At 39.6% G+C, this 18,912-nt stretch overlaps 2 protein-coding genes and 1 pseudogene across 3 annotated transcripts; 1 reads left to right on the top strand and 2 right to left on the bottom strand.

The window, feature by feature from the left end:
- Positions 1 to 181: 181 nt before the first annotated feature.
- On the bottom strand, positions 182 to 3,072 carry LOC135587751 (T-complex protein 1 subunit delta-like; annotated as a pseudogene).
- A 4,834-nt stretch (positions 3,073 to 7,906) lies between these two features.
- On the top strand, positions 7,907 to 14,398 carry LOC135587752 (CDP-diacylglycerol--serine O-phosphatidyltransferase 1-like). 2 transcript variants are annotated; one of them, XM_065079493.1, is made up of 13 exons: positions 7,907 to 8,299; positions 9,278 to 9,471; positions 10,193 to 10,258; positions 10,399 to 10,479; positions 11,032 to 11,122; positions 11,567 to 11,621; positions 11,718 to 11,797; positions 11,905 to 12,021; positions 12,117 to 12,201; positions 12,683 to 12,774; positions 13,428 to 13,681; positions 13,920 to 14,008; positions 14,151 to 14,398. In XM_065079493.1, the coding sequence occupies exons 2-13, from the start codon at positions 9,308 to 9,310 to the stop codon at positions 14,276 to 14,278; spliced, it is 1,302 nt and encodes a 433-aa protein (XP_064935565.1). In that variant the 5' UTR covers positions 7,907 to 8,299; positions 9,278 to 9,307; the 3' UTR covers positions 14,279 to 14,398. The 2 variants fall into 2 exon arrangements, with proteins under 2 accessions (XP_064935565.1, XP_064935566.1); XM_065079494.1 differs by having other exon boundaries at positions 10,420 to 10,479.
- A 219-nt stretch (positions 14,399 to 14,617) lies between these two features.
- On the bottom strand, positions 14,618 to 16,897 carry LOC103974223 (beta-1,2-xylosyltransferase XYXT1). The gene is made up of 4 exons (XM_009388991.3): positions 16,603 to 16,897; positions 16,433 to 16,510; positions 16,217 to 16,318; positions 14,618 to 16,079 (listed from the first exon to the last, which is right to left on the bottom strand). The coding sequence occupies exons 1-4, from the start codon at positions 16,727 to 16,729 to the stop codon at positions 14,761 to 14,763; spliced, it is 1,626 nt and encodes a 541-aa protein (XP_009387266.2). The 5' UTR covers positions 16,730 to 16,897; the 3' UTR covers positions 14,618 to 14,760.
- Positions 16,898 to 18,912: the final 2,015 nt, after the last annotated feature.

Genomic DNA, 18,912 nt, shown 5'->3' on the forward strand with positions numbered 1-18,912 from the left:
AATCAAACATGTATACATGTCTTGCTAAGACAAATAGCTGAACTTAGTAAAGCAAAAAAAGGATACGATAGGCAAGGAATGGAAAACGTTGTTTATATCACCATCAAAAGGACCTCCTCTTAAAGAGTACATGTTCTCTAAAATGCCACTCGGGTTGAACAAATAATATGAAGCTCACTGGTTGAACAAAGTGAACAAGTAACAAATAACAAGGATTCACTCATTTCAATTTCATGATGGCTGAGTCGCCAGCAAGTCAAGGCAAAAACCACGATAGATACTCTTAACAACAAACATACTTATAAACAAATTAAGACTGTAATCGCTACGACTCTTAAACTGGTAACAAAGACTCAAAAAGGAGTGGCCCTTGCTTGCGTTGCAGCTCTGGTAATATTACAAAATCATACAAGTTCCAAGCTTGTTGCCCGTTGGCATATGCTCCGATCTGCCTCACAGTGATAATGTCATCGATCTTGTAGATTAGAGAAGCATCAAAAGTACAACGAAATCATACAAGTCCCAAGCTTGTTGCCTGTTGACATATGCTCCAATCTACCTCACAGTCATAATGCCGTCGATCTTTAAGACCATCCTCACACACTTGGTGGCGAGTGTAATTGCACTTGTGCTAACCAGCAGTGGCTGCACCACATTTTCCCCCAATATGTTGGTGATCAGACCCTTCCTCACGTTGATACCAGCATTAGTCTCACCCTGGGCATGCCTGTTCCAAAGTTCTGTAACAATGACTAGGGGGTTTAACCCTGCATTCTCTGCTAAAGTGTAAGGAATTACCTCCAAAGCTTCTGCAAACTCCTTTATGCAGTAACTTTTCATTCCTTGAAGTTCTTTTGCCCAAGCACCAAGTTGCCTTCACATCTCAATTTCTGGAGCACCTCCACCAGCAATGAGAAATCATGTCATGAATTATACAAATTGAAGTCAATATCAAAATGTCCAACTAACATATGGAATTTAATAAAGAACTAATGTAAAAAAAAAAAAAGGAAATCTTCCTGCATCTAAAATCAGAAAATAATGTGAGGGGCAAACAACACCACCGCTTGAAGAAGCGCAGGTAACATCCAACTGGTAATTGCATGGCAATGATGCAGAAAAGAATGCAGACAGTTGATCGGAAGAATGTATAATCCTCACAATAGCAAACATCCATATACAGACCCATGGAGAGTTTGTATTTGATGTATACAAACTTTACATGAGATAGTTTTCCCAGTCATGGTTTCAAAAATAATACTGATCTTATGCATTTTGGATCCTGAAATCAAGCATCATTTCTATTGAGGTTCTTGAATTAGATAACTAAACAGAAACCTATAAATAGTGGTAGCATTCTAGACAACCGAACAAATCAAGGACACTAAAACTAGCACAAAGTTAGGTTGCAGCTTGATCTAACCACAATAGTGAACCAAACAGTCCTGATACCAGACATGTAAAATATTATAGGGCATACCCATAAAGTATATTAATCTTGTCAAATATCTAAGATTAATCAAGGGACCAAGTCATCACTCACCTCAACCCTCACAGTCCAAGACAAAAAAAACTAATACCTTCCCTATTATGACACTAAATACATTTTCAAACATAATGGTGACATTAATTCAACCATCCCACTATTCTTTCAACATGTCTTGGCGGCGTCGACCACTAAGCAATATCCATGGTTGCTACAATATTAATTAACGGTTTGAAATCTCATTCGACGTATTACACCTAAAATATTGTTTTGGTACTAGTATATTAGACTCATTTATCGATTCAAAACCTAATCTGGCATATCTTAAAGGTGTTAACTAGTTTAGCTGGTAAACTTCTTGTTAGATCATCGTAAAGTCTTAGGACCAAATCTCATCTTTATCACTTACCTTTGTATATATAAAAAAAAAAAAAAAGACCATAGTAGCATAAAAATAGACCCAGCACAGAAACATCACAATACCCAATCCCTCTTCAACTACTCCTATCCTCGTCCACAACTAAAACACCCTACAAACTCCATAAACCCAAAGGCAACCATTCAACTGCCCCTAGAAAATTCGCAGATAAAATTAAGAGGGAAAAGCTATGTCAAAAAAGCAAAGGATCGAGTTGACCTGACAACACAGAGAGCATCATGAAGGCTGCGTTCTGCCTCATCGATAACGAGCTGGTTTGATCCTCGGACAAGTTCAGTCGCCGTCCTGCCCATGTCCTTTATTCCTGTCATCTTCACGATATTCCCATCCCCAACCGAGACCTCCTCCACGCAATTTGCTAGACCCAGCTTCTCCTCCCGGAAGTGCTCGATACTGGCGATTGGCTGGCAGTTCAACGTCCTCGTGATGAACTCAATCTCCTCTCTTTCTACATCCTTGATCACCAAGATCTTCGCCTTGGCCAAGTAGTGTAGCGAGAGATCACTCACAGCATCACTCAAAATGCCTTTTTGGATGAGGAGCACATTGCAGCCCGTGGCTTTGATCTTCGTAACCATCCCCGGATTATAATTTCGCTCCTCTCGGGGAATTCGGTCCATTCGAGTGTGGTCGGAGACCACACTCCTCTGCTCCATGTCGATCCTCGAATGTGAGATCTGGAATTAAATGACGGCGATCTTGGCGTTCTCAACCCGAGTAGGACCGCCTGTAGAATGGTGATGATGACTTCGCCGTTGGCGGAGGCCATCATCGTGTCCATGCCCTTCGGCCCCAGGCAGCGTGGATATTCGCCTGCCGGACGTCGTCGGGCCGCTTCGTGTCGACGTAGCTCTCGGTCTTCGAGCCGAGTAAACCGAGGCGGCGACCATGAGAGCATAGGGAACGTAAATCGGAGGCGAGGAGGAAACCTTTCAGAAACTTAACCCGAAACCGAGACTCCAACAGGAAAAGAAGGTAGAGAGAAGCAGGAGATGGAGACGGCAGATCGGATTGCTCCACTGAGTCCACTGGATCTAATGGGCCTCACACATTGGGCCAAAGGGCTTCCAGCAGCCCGACATGTCAGTTGTCATTGCAGCGGTGAGGAGATGTAAGGCCGGTTCTCAACCGCCTAATTTGATGTCTTCTTTGTAATTGGTTGTCTTCTTGTAAATGGCTCATGTTTGGTGCTGAAAGATAGCGTTTGTGTCTTTGTCCATCTGATGTTTGTGGAATTGCCTCTCCCAAACTTCATCATGCTTCCGGTTGAGCTTCCCTGTCTGCCAACAGAATATGCCGAATAACCATTGGAGAAGGCGGAAATGGCTAGTTAGACGTACCAACTTAGAAAGCTTAAGCCTTTTTGAGTTGAATTGGTGTTGAATCTGATGTATATTAATCTTGTATGCAGACTCATTATCCAATTTGAAGAACCGAGTGGCGTGATATAAACTCTCTGGCAGAAGTTAATGTGTGGAAATGAAAGTCATGATTTTACAGGACATTCAAAATTTGGAGTTGGCAATTCTACTGCAACAGCGACAAGAAAATGAAGCACTAGAAGACAGATGCTATGGTGGAGCAGGAAGATTAGAAGAGGAGCACATGAATGTAACCTGACAGGTAAACAAGTTCTTGTCTATATTATAATCAATCTGCATGTGCCTCTGTTGTTAATATGCATAAACATTGCGGCTGAGAAAGCTGCATTCACTGCTGATCCAGCTGTTAATGGCTTTTGTGGGCTCTCAGCTTCATCTATCGATGGACCTTCGTGACATGAGGCTCGCCCACAATCATCTGTTCATCATGAAGCTTTAGTCAAATGCCAGCGGCTTCACCAACAGGAGAGGAAGAGATCGAGAGATGCATGCTCTGTTTCGTTTCCTCAAAACAGAAGCAGGTCACTCATCCTCTTCTATGGCCTCCCAGCTCAGCCTGGTCGGCCGGTCGCCTGAAACAGTCTCATGTCAGATGGTAAGAGTCTCGCACATGAATGTGGAGACAAAACGCCGAGCATCACATGGGCATCGCGTCCGCGGAGGATCGAAGCGCTTGATGAGCTCGAAGCCCTTGGCAAACCGCATGACGACAGGACGCAGGCAATGGGTGGGCCGCTGAGACATTGACCGGGCCCACAGGGTATCCGCCAGCTGTTGAAACCTGCCGCAACCTCAAAACGGGATTCTGGGTGAATGGTTTCGGCTCGGACGAATTCCTGAACCCAAAAGTCAAATCCGACGCCAAGCGGATGCAATTTGACCCGAATCTCCATGAAAATTATCTATCTTACCTTAATTGTTTAAATCAGATCCGAATCCATTAACAAACACGCAGAAAAGAGATAATAAATCTGCATTTCCACAAGAAAAAACATAAAATAATGGTCAATAACCTGAACTAGCAGATTAAAAAAAATCCGGTTTTAGAAAATTTTTTATTTCAAATCAAAATTATATATTTTAATTTTTTTCTAAAATATTTCTTTAATTAATTATTTATTAGTTGTTGGTCTGACCAAAAATGTTATGCATTTGATCATTCAACTTTTTTTTTTTTGTTTCGTTTGACATCAATCGGAATTGCAGTTTCGATTTTAAATTTTAAGATAAAAAATGAATTGATAAAGTTTGAGTTTGGTTTAATTTTAAATCGTCGAATTTGATTCTGATTTTATTTAGATTTAAACCGAAACGGTTGGGTTGCAACCACTAGTAGCCATTGGCTGGGGCCCAATGAGCCGGATTGAGGCGTCAACATCTCGGGTGCAAAGGTGGGTCAGCGAGGCAACAGCGGCGTCACCAAAGTACTGTCAAATTTAAGTAGGAGATGTCACTTTTTGTCGTCTTGTGGGGGCCGCTTGTCCTCTTGTTGAGGTGGTGGGCTGGCAAACATATTGCACTACTTTTTGGCCATTTTGTCGTCTCCGTCCCTTTCTTTCCCCACCCCTCCCACCAAAGAAAAGAGAGAGAGAGAGAGTGTGTGTGTGTGTGTTTTAGGTTGCATCTGTAAGGAATTTATGTTGTTTATTACAATATGTAAAACTTTTTACGTACGCTGCATTTAAAGCTTCTGCGTTTTTTCCTTTTATGGTTCGCCGGAGTGGGGACCACCGCCTGCGTCCCCACTTTGTTTTGCCATTTTTTGGCTAATAACGAGGGAAGACTGTCCCTGTGATGGGTGCTGCTGCACCACGGACGTCCTTCTCCACCCCACCCCCCCCCCCTCCACCTCTTCTTCTTTCCCTGACTTCCTTTATGAGCATTACACGGTTGTTACCGGGTTTCTGGGAAACCCTCAAACTTGCTTACAAATCTTAAGTTCTCTTGTTAAGATAGCGACAGGTCTGTGCTTGTCATTGGTAAAGACCAGGCATTGATGAAGCTTTAAATCCAGCTTAAGGATGGTACGTCGACGCTGAAGTTACTCGTTGATGAATCTCAAAGATCAAATCGAATGCAGAAGATGATGATGAGAAGAACAATAGTTGAAACTTGAGGGGGGAGAGAGAGGAGGGACAAACCGAGACACTCTTGCTTCCAAATCTTTCCAGCTCCTGTTTTCTCCTCCAAAAAAACTCACACAGGAGAAGGAAACTTCTCTCTTTATCTTATCGCAACAGCACACACAAGAAGAACACCCTCTTCTTGCTCAGAGGATAGCTATCGTAATCTATTAGTAACTGCAAGTCATAAACCAAGTACTGTTTGCAGGACTAATTCAGACTGATTCCTTGGGCTCTTTTTATTTCTCTAAAAATAATACCAGGATGAGACGGTGGGAGTTGAACGTGAAGAACACACTCTTCTTGGTCGTGCGATATATAGCTAATGTAATCGATTAGTAACAGCACAGCACAAACCAAGCACTGTTTTTGCTTGCAGTTTTGCCCACATCTTCACGGTGTTCCTTATACCACTGCGTTGCAGTGATATGATCTATCAGTTGAAAATGACTGTGAGCGAGCTTATGGAAGCTTGTCCTTTGACAGTAGATGAGACTGGCAGGAGGCATTTGAAAGATTCAAAGGGCAAGAAGAATAGTGTATCCAGATATGAAGTGTCTGTAGCAACGTACCTATGATTTCTCTTTTAGATCACAGAAAAATGAAAGCTTACGGAGCCCTCAAAGTCAGACGACTGGCTGATGATAATAATAATAATAAACGATAAGGTACAATACATCTGAGACTTTAATGGACACAAATGCACGGTTTAGGCTGGTTCTTATGATTGGCTTATATTCTTTCGGGTGACTGCTGTTTTCATTAAACTAGATAATGTCAAGTCATTCCATGGGATGATGGCATGTTGGGTATCCATGAGAGAGAGGGGGTGAGGGAGGGAGGAAAGGGACTGTGGATGTAAGGGAAATGAAGTGTCCTTATCAATCATGCTCTTGAATGAGATGGCTACTCATTATTAGGTTCTGATGAACCGTACGTTGGGAGCAGGGGATCATTTACTTCGCTCCCCAGCCTTTTTGTGCACGTAGGGGGGGTGGGGAGGGGGGTGTGGGATGAACGTGTTATCATTTGAATGGGCTCCTTTCCTGGTGGTGGTGGTGGTGGGAACAGTACTGTGAAGATGAGGAGGCTATTATGCGTGGCAGTGGCAATCTCTGAGAGGGATCACTGTGCTGCTGTCAGTGAGCGTGGAAAGATATATATATATATATAGGACGGCCCCCTACGCCCTACACCGCTTCCCTTGTTTTGCCTCTCCCTCTGTCCTCATCTCCCTTGTCCCCCTTCAGGGCTCATGCGACCTTCTCTTTGGTCGTCTCCTTCCCACAATGCCCTCCGTCAAGAATCCGTGAGTACAGGTCAAATTTGATCAGGTCAACATACATTGAATTCGCTTAAATCCATGTACGATTAATATATATAATAAGTCTGGACACGAATATTAATCTAATTCTAAAAGTTTTAAGTTATAGGCACAATACCTAATGTATGTCACTTCACTTTCTCAAATTTTATTGTAATTTTATTATCTTTGTCATGTTTTTTTTATTTTTGTATACATAAATATTTACGAACATTTTATCCTTATGTGTGGTTCAGTCGATCTCCCTCCTCTTACTCATAAAGGTAGATCAGATTCTAATTTGAATATTTTTTTCACTCTTATTGCATCAACTTTTTTTTTTGTGAATTTTAAATATTATGTTAGAAATTAATAATAATTTTTTAGATTGAATTGATATCAAATCTGATATATGTTGACTTCTGACTGGTTTTAACTTAAAACTCATCAATTTATATTGTGTGCTCAGTTGTCTTTTTCTTTATTTGAATGATTCATATGGACATTGCAGACCAAGCCAAACATTGATTTCTCTTATGTACTAAGGCTAAGCAGAGGAATTAACAACCATAGTAGCTTCACATTCCTACCAACAATAATGCCTCATTATGCAAAGTTTATGAATGAAAAGAATTGATCCCTATAACTCAAAAAAGTGCCTCATGTCTCCTAAAATATTTTTTTTGTTCCCCCAAAAGGAAATGATAAAGATGAGACTTTTTTTTTTTAATTTTAATTTTAAAACACTCAACTTTGGTCCACTTATATGGACACTAAATCGATTACTTTAAATATAAATTTATTAAATAAAATTTCAAATATTCAATTGCTGATAAGTAATTCTGATATATTATCATCAAATTAATATTTTAAATCTTGTACATAATAATTCGAAGCTCTGAATTTTTTTTTAATATGTATTTGAAATGGTTTGATGAGTCTGAGCAAAATACATATTGGTGCGTATTGCTTTCGAAATATAGCGAATAAAATTATTCGAGAAAATACATGAATTTTATTTATTTATTAAAAAAAGAAAAAGAAATATATGATGAATTCCCTCTTATGTAAATATTCGCAACTCCGAGGGGGTTAGTGCTCTCCATGACCCCTCTCCGCTTCCCATATATTGAACTCTCCTTCGACCGTCAACACTCTCCCTCCCTCCCCCCACCCCCTCTTTTATCTTCCTCTCTCCACACCCTGTTTCGTCTCCCTCGATCGATCAATGCCCAAATAGCCGATACCAAAGAATTTGCGCCTTTGATCGATTCGGACTGCTTTCGGCGGCTCGGATCTCCTCGTCTTCTGATCGTACGACGGGGGGACGGCCCTGTCGGCCACTCCCCTCCTACGTGAGTAATTCTTCCAGGAACGGGGATAAGGGAACCGCCCTTCCCCTGTTTCGTCTCTCCCCGTTTCTTGACGCGTTCGATCCGTCGCCGCTTTGCTGACTTTACATTCGAGTTGCCGGAGAAGAAAGGGCAGCAAAGAAAGGAAGAGAAAAAGAAGAGGACGATTGCTCTGCGAGCGGCAGCCATTCCCTTCCTTTATTCTCTGTTTGAGGTATTCTGCGTTCTTGCTTCAGCGTTTCCAAGAATCTTTTGCGAAAGCCTTCTGCCTTTTGGTGTTTCTTTCTTTCGTTTTTGACCTATTGTCTCGAAAATCTGTGAAAGCTTCTATTTTTGGGGAGGAAAAACAACGAAAAAGACATGCTTTCTTCGCAATCCTTTCCGTGTTTATATGATGTTACGTTGCGATGAAAACACTTGTGTCATTGATCCTTAGCTCGGTGTTTGTTTCTGAGGATATTTAGTCAAGGAGAATGATCACTGGTGCACCATTACTAGGTACCATTTTGGCGTTTCCTGTAGCACGGATCGTTTAGGTGCTCCCAAGTTTGGGACTTGGATCGTGATTAAGCCTTAAGAACCCAAGAACTATTTTTGGGGTTTCGTTTCCTCTTTACTTTTGAGTGGTCTCCTCCATCCTTCTGCTGTCGTAGAAGGTTTTGCTAACTTCTAAAGCTTATTTCTTCCGCTCTCTTTTAATATGCGCAGATTTTGAACTTATCCGTCACTGCTCTGCACAAAGTGCAGCCTCTTCTTTCTTGAGATTTAACGCTGCTCTTTGTATGATCATTCCAGTTATTATTGTTGATTTGTGGGGATATAGCGGTTTGGACTTTGGATCATCTTAGTTGGTAGGTTTTTAAGAGTCTTATCTGTTTTCATTTTATGATCTGCAATCATCTGCACGCTAAACATCTTTAGTTTAAGAAGATAATGCATATTTTTTTCTTTTGAGTCGTGGAAGACATCTGGTCTTATCATCAGATGGTTCTATATGACAGTTCATCGGCATAGGAATCTCATTATTTCAACGAGTATGCATCTGGCATTTTCTTTTTTTTTCCAGGGAACTTTATGATACTGGATTTGTTTAACAACCTGCAAATTGACCTTTTGTTTTGTCTCTGAGAAATGATATCAGTTCTTTCTAGAGTTCTGTGTATATGATTTTCCTGTTTCAACTCCCATCAAGCACATCCGGGGAGCTGCTTCGGTGGTGCTCATGGACGTCAATGGTCTGCGGAAAACAGCAAAAAGAGACTTCGTATCTCGAGAAGATGGTGTTGCAAAATCATTAAATGATTTTGGTGATTTTGATCCATGGACAGCTTGGGCATACAAGCCTCACACAATCTCTTTACTCCTCATTGGTACATGCCTGTTAGTGTGAGTCCAGCTTCTTGCCAATTTGACAAGTCCTTTTGTATTAACTTACAGAGCATATATAATAATCTATGTCTTACCAAGCATATATATAATCTCCTATTTGTCCAATATATGATACTTTCTGATAAGTTGTTTCCCTCCCTCTTCTAAAGTTTGATTAAGTTGATCAAGGAGGATATCTGATGTACCGTATACTAAACCGCACTCATCATTGATTGACACTAATAATTTGTCAGTCTGTTTGGATGTAAGCTATGTGCATCACATGCTTATGGTTTTAGTTGGCAAAGAGTTTGGGTTTAGTCATTTACTTTGATGAGAGGAAATTATAAAGAAAAGGAAAGACTGGTCTGCCATTTTCAGAAGAACGATCACTGTGGAATTTAACTAGAAGTCTATAATGTTATTGCTTATAGTCTTGTACAGACTCTTGGATCCAGACCTAAGAACCTTACATAATCAAAGGACTGTACCTTAGTAAGACTATTGTGTAATCTGATTTAGAATAATAGAAATTCTCAATTAGCAAGCTGCAGACTTCTTGCTTACTTGTCAAGCGAAAGTTAAAATTGTGTTACTGATTTAATTACTAGTCACTTGTTGAAAAAGTTCTCAGACAAACCGCATAACAGATCTGGCAATTCTAAGACATATATTTGTTAATTGTTGATTGTTATTATCATGGACTGATGCAATGCATACTATACTGTTGTTTTTACAGTTGGGCAAGTGGTGTAGTTGATCCTGAAAGTACAGCATCTAATGATGTCGTTACATCAGTAAAGAGGTAATCTTATTTCTTATTGAGAACTTCTTTTGGAATGTTTGTTACTGATCCTCCCTTCGACTATGACCTTGATGCTCCAGCAGCAGATTTCTCTTATTTTGCATTAGATTTGCTTTAACAATATTGGACTCACTTTTCAGTGATCTCTTTTGTTTCTTAAGAGGTGTCTGGGCAGTGATTGCAGTCTACCTAGCCTATTCCTTGCTGCAAGCACCATCAACGTGAGTTACGACTTCAATTGCTGAATCAAAGAATATATATTTGATAATTTTTCTCAGTACTCATGTCAATAATATACTGGAGGAGAAATTATAGTGCATAATCTTTTTTGAACGTATTAGATAAAGAATAATGAAACTTGCCTGTACTTTTATTATCAATGAAATCTAAGCTATGCAGCAATCTCTCTGTTTACTAATCAGAAATACAGTTGACTTTTATCTGGTAGTTTACTGCCTCTTCTTTAATTGTAAAGTAATTGGTATCATCTTAATGAGGTCAATCTTTGCAAAAATGGTTCGATAGCTTTGTAGGATTTTGTGGTACTTGTCCATGGCAAATCAAGGATATCAAGTGCCTCATCTTCTTCTTCTCTTTTTGTGACAAACCATGTCTGTTCAATGAAAAACATATACATTTTTCTTCAACAATTACTATATAACTTTATTATAAAGGGTGTTGTTATCTGTCTCTAGATTGATTGCTAAAGCTGTCGCAATAGCTGTACAGCATGTCATGACAATATTGATTTCTACCTTGTTGATGTATGTCAGGGTACTTATAAGGCCACATCCTGCCATTTGGCGCATGGTCCATGGAATGGCTGTCGTGTATCTTGTCGCCCTCACTTTTTTGCTTTTTCAGGTTTGTAATTGATCAACTATCTGATAAATCATAATGATGACACTGATTCATTTCTTATTCTTCTCCCTATTGTTAATTCTTTTGGAAATACTTTCCTATTGTAAAGCCGTGGTACTCAATGTTGTCTCTGAGGTAGGATGAAATTTTGAGCAACATAGTTAAGCTTGACATTCCAAAAAATTCTTGTTTTCTTGTTTGTTTTGAATGTATACCATGGTATTACAGAATATATTAAACTTTCTTCTTTTGGCAACTTAGAATAATCACATTATGGAAGATTCTGTTTCTTTTAATTGATAAGATATTTCTTTCTATAACATTGATATATATTTTTGTCTTCAATAGTAGTTAGGCTTCATTCTAAAAGTATTTAAGCTAAGAATTTCCATTTTTTACCTGTAAATTTTATAAACATTTCTCCTGTTTCTTTTGTCTGCTCCTCAGAATCGTGATGATGCTCGGGAATTTATGAAATTTCTCCATTCGGACCTAGGAGTTGGTAAGTATTTGACTTTGGAAGCCTTTCTGTTTGTGTCATGAAAACAACTCATTTCGAAGATTTAGAAACACATGTTCTTTGTTTATGTTTATTCAGAACTACCTGAAAGGTCGTATGGCACTGATTGCCGTATTTATGTACCTGAGAATCCTGAAAGCAGGTTTAACAACGTTTATGTATGATTTCTCCTTTCACCAGCCTAATTTCATTCCCTTCTATATTTCTGAAAAAACATATACCTTTTAGATACTGCAGACACTAATAGTGTCTTAAATGATTCCAGGATACATTATTTGATGAATTTGTTCCTGCTCATATTTTTGGGTGGTGGGGAAAGGCTATAATGATACGTAACCAGCCCCTTTTGTGGGTGTTGTCAATTGGCTTTGAAACAATGGAGGTATGTTTTCAAATTCTGCAGCTTTACCAATATAGTATGTGATATTTTTCTAGTTCTCAGCATTTTCTTAAAAAGATGTCACCTAATGGTCGCAGCTTACCTTTCGCCATATGTTGCCAAATTTTAATGAGTGCTGGTGGGACAGTATTATTTTGGACATCATTATCTGCAATTGGTTTGGTGAGATCCTAATCACTATGTTTCATTTACTGAATACAAATGATGCTTTTAAAGTTCTAAAATACCTTCTCTAGAGTTCTTGATTTGAATTAACCCAGAAAAACAGAAAATAAAATTGTTTGTCTTGTGTGTTTAATTCTTTTGTCATAATGCTTGGTGGAGTACCTATAGTAACACTTACATCCTGATCCCATACTGCAACTATAAAAAGTCTAAATTGCTTTTCCATCTTCACAATATTTGTGAATTAACTTGGAAATATCTAGAATGAAATTGAGAGAGATAGAGTTGAATGTGACTTAGTTTTCCATCTTTGAAAGATTTGATTAGTTTCTAGTAACATTCCTAAGCAAGATTCTATCTCTTCTGTTTCTCTTTGCTGTTTTGTCCCGTGAATTAATATTTTCCTGTAAAAAATTACATTCAACCAAACAAAAGAAGACTTGCCTGGGTTTATGATGCCAATTGGTCTATGATTCAGGTATCTGGGCAGGAATGCGAACTGTAAGGTACTTTGATGGAAAAACCTATGAGTGGGTTGGCATAAGTCGGCAGCCAAATATAATTGGTAAGGTATGTTCTGTTACGACTGCATTACAGCTTCTACAAACATTTGAATTTTCCTTTCTGATATATAGCTAGTTTGGGCTTGAAATTTCTTTTTCTGTGTAGGTTTTTGGTAACATGATTTAGAACTTGCCAATATGAGAATTATGAATCTCTTGGGTTTTATTATCTGTCATGACATTTGATTAGATAAGAATCTCTTTTCAGAAATTAAATAAATGAACAGTTTTACAAAGCTTCGTGCTAATCTCTCGATACTTTGTGGACTTGTTGGGGAAGACCCTTTTTGCCTCTTTGTGGAACGAAGACTACAAACAGCTCAAAACATGCTCCACCAAACATACTCTAAATGGTCCTTTAGATTTTCTTATTACTTGAGTTAGGAGAACAAATTCTGCAATGGACTTTTATTCCTAAGTGGTTTACACAAGGCAAAAGAAAAGTTAGCCAGTTTATACCTGCTTGATGTAATATACAAATTGATACAAATATTTATTGAATTGGTAGGGTTATTCATGTCTTCTTTTGGTGGATCTGTCTTAGTTGCTTCATTCTGTGAAACCAATTGCCTTATTAATATCTCTGTAACATGTACATCTCTGTTGTAATTTTTTTAGTTATTTCTGATTTAAAATTTTCATGTTTATGTGCTTTCCTAGGTCAAAAGAACATTGGGCCAGTTTACACCTGCACGATGGGACAAAGATGAATGGCATCCGCTGCTTGGACCATGGAGGTTCATTCAAGTGCTGTTCCTTTGTGTTGTTTTTATGACTGTGGAGCTGAACACCTTTTTTCTCAAGTTTTGTCTTTGGATTCCACCTAGAAACCCCTTGATTGTTTATAGATTGGTCCTCTGGTGGCTAATCGCTATTCCTACTATTCGCGAGTACAATACCTACTTGCAAGACAGGTATGCTTGCTTCTAGTTCTGCCTGGAGAAAGTATTTCTATAATGAACTTGCAGGATTCCTAATCATCTCAATTTAATAGTTATCATGTACTCAAGATCTTAGTTCATTAAAACATAATGAGATATCAACTTTGTCTTATGTTCATCCACTAAAAAAATCAACGGTGCTGCCTTCATTTTGTTAAGAAGCATGATGTAGCTAGAGGGAAGTCTAACATAATCCATCCATGGTTTTCAGGAAGCCTGTGAAGAAGCTCGGAGCATTCTGTTGGCTTTCACTGGCAATATGCATAGTGGAACTTCTAATCTGTGTTAAATTTGGCCATGGTTAGTCTTTTGTTGTCCTTTTTTTATCCAAATAGTTGGAACTCACCACTTTCTTGTTGTTGTTGTTGTTGTATTTGCAACTTGAATGCTTTCTTTCTTCTAGTGCTCTACAAGTGATCTAACTAGTATTTCCTTGAATTAGGTCTCTTTCCCAATCCAATGCCTCCATGGTTGATAACATTTTGGACAGCCGTAGGCATAGCTATCGTAATTTTCCTTCTCGCATGGTCTTTTCAGATTCATCGAACGGTGATGATGAAGAAGTTATGACCATTATTTTGGATCGTCTTCTATGCCTCTGTGAATATGTCTCGCATTTGTATGATTGTTGCTTCGACTGGAAACCAGTCTGGCAATCCGTGGATATTTCTTTAATTTGTTTTCGTCGTATGATTTGCGGCAATTATGTTCTTCCCGCCCATTTTCTTTATGCTGTCGTAGGAAAAGTTAATACTTATGAAAACGATTTCGGATCAGATGTCTGAACTATTCATCATGCTAGTATATGACCCTTCAATCGTTGCTTGTATGGGTGAGATCTGATTGAACTTTCTTACTTTTTTGCATTACGCCTTTGCAATTTAAGATGTCGGTATCATTTTGTTTGCATTGAAAGAGAGAAATCATGTTCCTGATTGAGGAACAGAGCTCAGCTATTATACAGTGTGAAATCCATCTCCTTGTTTGTCACCCGATCAGAAGAGAAAGCAAATCACAAATCATCATAATCTTCTTCGTCTTCTCTATCCTATTCATCGATGGAGAAGCTGTCGGGCTTTCAGCAGAAGAGGTCTGAACCTGTTCACGTCCAGCTTCACGTTCTGCTTGTCCAAGTACACCTCCCCCATCTTGTTCCATCCCTTCCTGTGAATCGACTTGGGGTCCTTGAACACAGGGTGGTCTCTCGGGTACTGCTCGATCAGACTGCTCTCCTCCTCCCTTATGCTGTACTCCAGGTAGTGCAGCTTGGCGTCCTCCGATGAGTACCCAAAGCAAGACCGGGAGATGTTCTCCAGATTGCCGAAGGGGACTACCTGAATGATCACCGCGCCGGTCGGCAGGAACACGAAGTTGGTGAGGCCGGCGCCGTGCACCCCCATCATCACGTCGCACGAGTTCACCAACCTCGCCACCTCCGCCACCTTGCTCCCCATCTTCGCTTCCGCCACCACCACCTCGAAGCCCGACTCCTCCACCACCCCCACGATCTCCCGGAAGTTGGTGAATCTCCGAGTCCCCTGTCTCGGGATCAGCAGCAGCCGAGGCTTCCTGCCTCCGTCGTCGCCCAGTCTGATCGGGGAATCCCTCCCCAGCGAGTAGGTGCTCCTCATGAACCTGGTGAAGTCGACCATGGAGTATCCGTTTGGAGCCCTGGCGGGGTCGATGGACATGGCCTTGTGGCTGTGGAGGCCAACGATCGCATGCGGGTAACAGTGGACTCGATCGTCGCTGCCAGAGTAGACGATCTCGTACCGCGACAGCTTCCTCAGGATCGGCTCGTATTTGGAGATCCACCATAGCTTCGTCGTCCCTATCACGAGTTGGACTTCGCCATCAAACCGTCGCGAGGTTATGAACAGCGGAACAAGGACGTCGGTGAAGTCGTGGTAGTAGTTGCCGCTGTACCCTCCGATCGCGAACACGACGGCGGGGACGCTGTGGTTGGCGGTGCAGCGAGGGACGTCGTCTCCGAGGCCATTCGACGATCTCACCGACACTTGCTGGATGTGCGCCATCGCTGCCTTGTCGAACTTGCGAGCATAAGGCTTGATCTGCCACGACTGTCTTCTTTCTGGATTGCGTGGTTCGCGATCGGCACTGACAAGAACCACAGAGGAAGACTTCCCGTGAATTCGAACATCTCCGTGAAGCTCGCAGACATCGGTTCTTGGATTGGAAAGATCGCAAGCTGCCTTGGTAGCTTCACCGCGCTCGAAACCGATATGCTCGTTGAAACGATCACCTGTACCTGGTGGCTTAGATTCGATTGCTTCTTGCTTCTGGGTTGTGTGCTGCACTCTCTCGGCCTCATTCTCTCCATGATTGGCCTCCTCTGTCTCCTTTCCGCTTGCTGTAACGTTTGGACATGAAGAGAGAGCAGACGTTATCCATGACTACATGTCATCATTGGCAATCCTATAGTCAAAAGAGAGACGTCTCAACTTGGCAATTCACTATGGTAGAGTAGATCAAATTGAGTTCTCTCACCTAATTCCACAGCATCATCTTTAGTTTGTCCTGTCGAATGAGCGGCGTAGTTGGTCGACGGTGAAGTCTGCTTCATTCTGATGACACCAGTGGCGGATCGGCCTGCATCTTCCCAAAGATTAGTGTTGAGACCAAGCAATCAAGTCTTCGCGGACTCCCTCAACCCAGTGATCAAACTGAATCACGTCGCAAGACCTTGTAGACGTTCTTTCTCACCTGATATGTGTGGATGAAGGTTGATCTCCGGCGAAGGATTGGCGCGAGCACCGTAGGCCAAGGAAAACTGTTGTTCAGCTGTAAAGCGGCAAACGATCTTTCATGTTGTTGCAACACATCAATCTACTGTTTCTTTGATTTCATCATAGCTTCGAGGAAACTGAGATTACCTGTAGACAGCGTGATGGAGATGAAACTGGTGACGACGCCGATGCAGAATCCTACGAGGAGAGCCAATCCAAGCTTTCGTGACTCCATCCGGTGCGGGCTCTTAATTAGGAGCATCTCGTACCCCATCTTGTTGCTAAGGGCGAGAGAGGTATTATGAAGTAGCAGCAACTCTCTCTTTCTCTCTCTCTCTCTCTCTCTCTCTCTCTTGCTTGATGAAAAGCGTCTTCAAGATTGGTTGGCTACGGAACCTCCTCAATAATACATTTCATGATACCATCGACTGTGTCCGAGTGGAACAAAAGTCATTCTTTGTAGCAGCACCGTATGACAAAGTACATTTGCCAATCTTTGGGTGAACAAAAGTCATTTCTTTTGCATGAATCTTTGCTCTGATATTATATTATAAATCGATAAGCTTAGTCTAATTGATTAGCGTCGACACACATCTCAGTTTAACTTGAATTATAATTATATTATAGGCCAAAATTCAATATTATAATCCGAGTTCTTTTTTTTTAGATCACTTTTTTTCTGAATATTGTCGTCACACTCGGATAGGACTTAACGGGTGGGATCGATTGAAATGCGTGGGAATGTGTAGCAGTTTAATGTCGCAATTGAAGATAAGAACAGCACCCCAATATATTTGGATTCCTTGAGCAGCCAGAAGAGAAAATTGGGTCAACCAGTCACGGCGTCAAACATGAACGCGGAGCGAATTAGGCAAAGAGGTTATCAAAGCACGGACCGATCCATTGTTTGACGGAATTCCTCCGACTCGATCCTCGTGTTTGGCCGATCGCCAAGCGATGGAGCTGACTCCCAAAGTCAAAACTCTCGATTTATTAAGACACGGATGTCGGGAAAGTAATTGCTAAACGATATCTTAGGACATTAGTCGACGATTGTTTCTTCTATCATTTCCCGTAAAAAAAACAAATATATATATATATATATATATTTCTTTACAGTAGATTTTAGCTATTTAAATTTGGACTTGAATGTATGTTAATTCGAGTGAGCTTATAGTTTATTATCAAGAATTTGATATTTCTTCATAAATTTTATAGGTTACTAAGTGTTTGAATCAAGTAATTTCTTATTTTCTAAGTTTATATTTTTATTATTAATCTTAAGATATTCTTAAGATTTAATTTAGTGACTAGTAATCCTAAAAATAGTGATGTGTAGACGAAAATCTACGGTGTGGTGCGAGCTCAAATATAAAGTACTATATAATTTTTTTAAAAAAATATTAATAATTATTAAAAAATAAATGAGAAATAAAATTTATGATATGAAATGATATAATTTTTTTAATTAAATAAACTATTATGAAATGACTTAATATTTTTCACACTAGAGAAGAAACAGAGATGTGCAATTAACAAAGATCTTAAATATCATCGTAACACTTCGATTAGTCTTATATTAGGATGATGAGAAAAAAATAATATTAATAATTATGATGAATATATAATTATTAATGTCAGTTTAAGTATTTTAGATTAGTGGTTCAAATTTGACCAAGTCGATAGATAGATAGATGAGATCAAAGTATATTAATATGTGATTTAAACGCCACATGAAGTCAGTGGTGACAATATTTAGAAAGCTCTGCCATCATATTAAATAATGTCTCTCCAGCTTTGCTTTGATACCGACTAAGAAAAGACAAATGGGTGTCCAGCATTGGTGTTGAGGTTGCAGATTGGATGGATCCAATTAATAAGATTAAACTAAAAAAAATTGAAGAGCAACGCGATGAGAAGAGTAGCTATATGTCTCGATCGATCATCGAATCCTAAGGATCAAGTCAAAGAGATACCGTAGTTTTAAACTAAGGACACGTTACTGTTGTTGAATTGTCATCCATGTGGCTCTCATGGCCACAAAACGGTTCTCATATTAGATAGAACCTGAGAAACTGGTAAATGATTCTCGATCTTATCTTTACTAAATATTTTTACGACTTTAATATTCTAATATAGTCAGAAAAATTGAAAACGAGAACGATTTGTTTCGATTATTGGATTGGATGCATAAAAAAAAAAAATCGACAGGATTGTTGATTTTTATAATATAATAAAAGTACTTAAATAATTTTGATTTTAATTTTTTATTATTTATTTGTTAAGAGAACATCGACGTATAAATAGATGGTATCTATATTTATAATTGTTAATTGATCTTATTATTATTATTATTATTATTATTATTTTAATACACAAATTTTAATTAATTTTACTATGTATAATTTTTTTAGTATATTTTAAAATAATTTTAAATTAAGCATACGATTCGACCCA

This window comes from Musa acuminata, chromosome BXJ1-8, assembly GCF_036884655.1.
Source record: "Musa acuminata AAA Group cultivar baxijiao chromosome BXJ1-8, Cavendish_Baxijiao_AAA, whole genome shotgun sequence".
NCBI classification, from domain to species: Eukaryota; Viridiplantae; Streptophyta; class Magnoliopsida; order Zingiberales; family Musaceae; genus Musa; species Musa acuminata.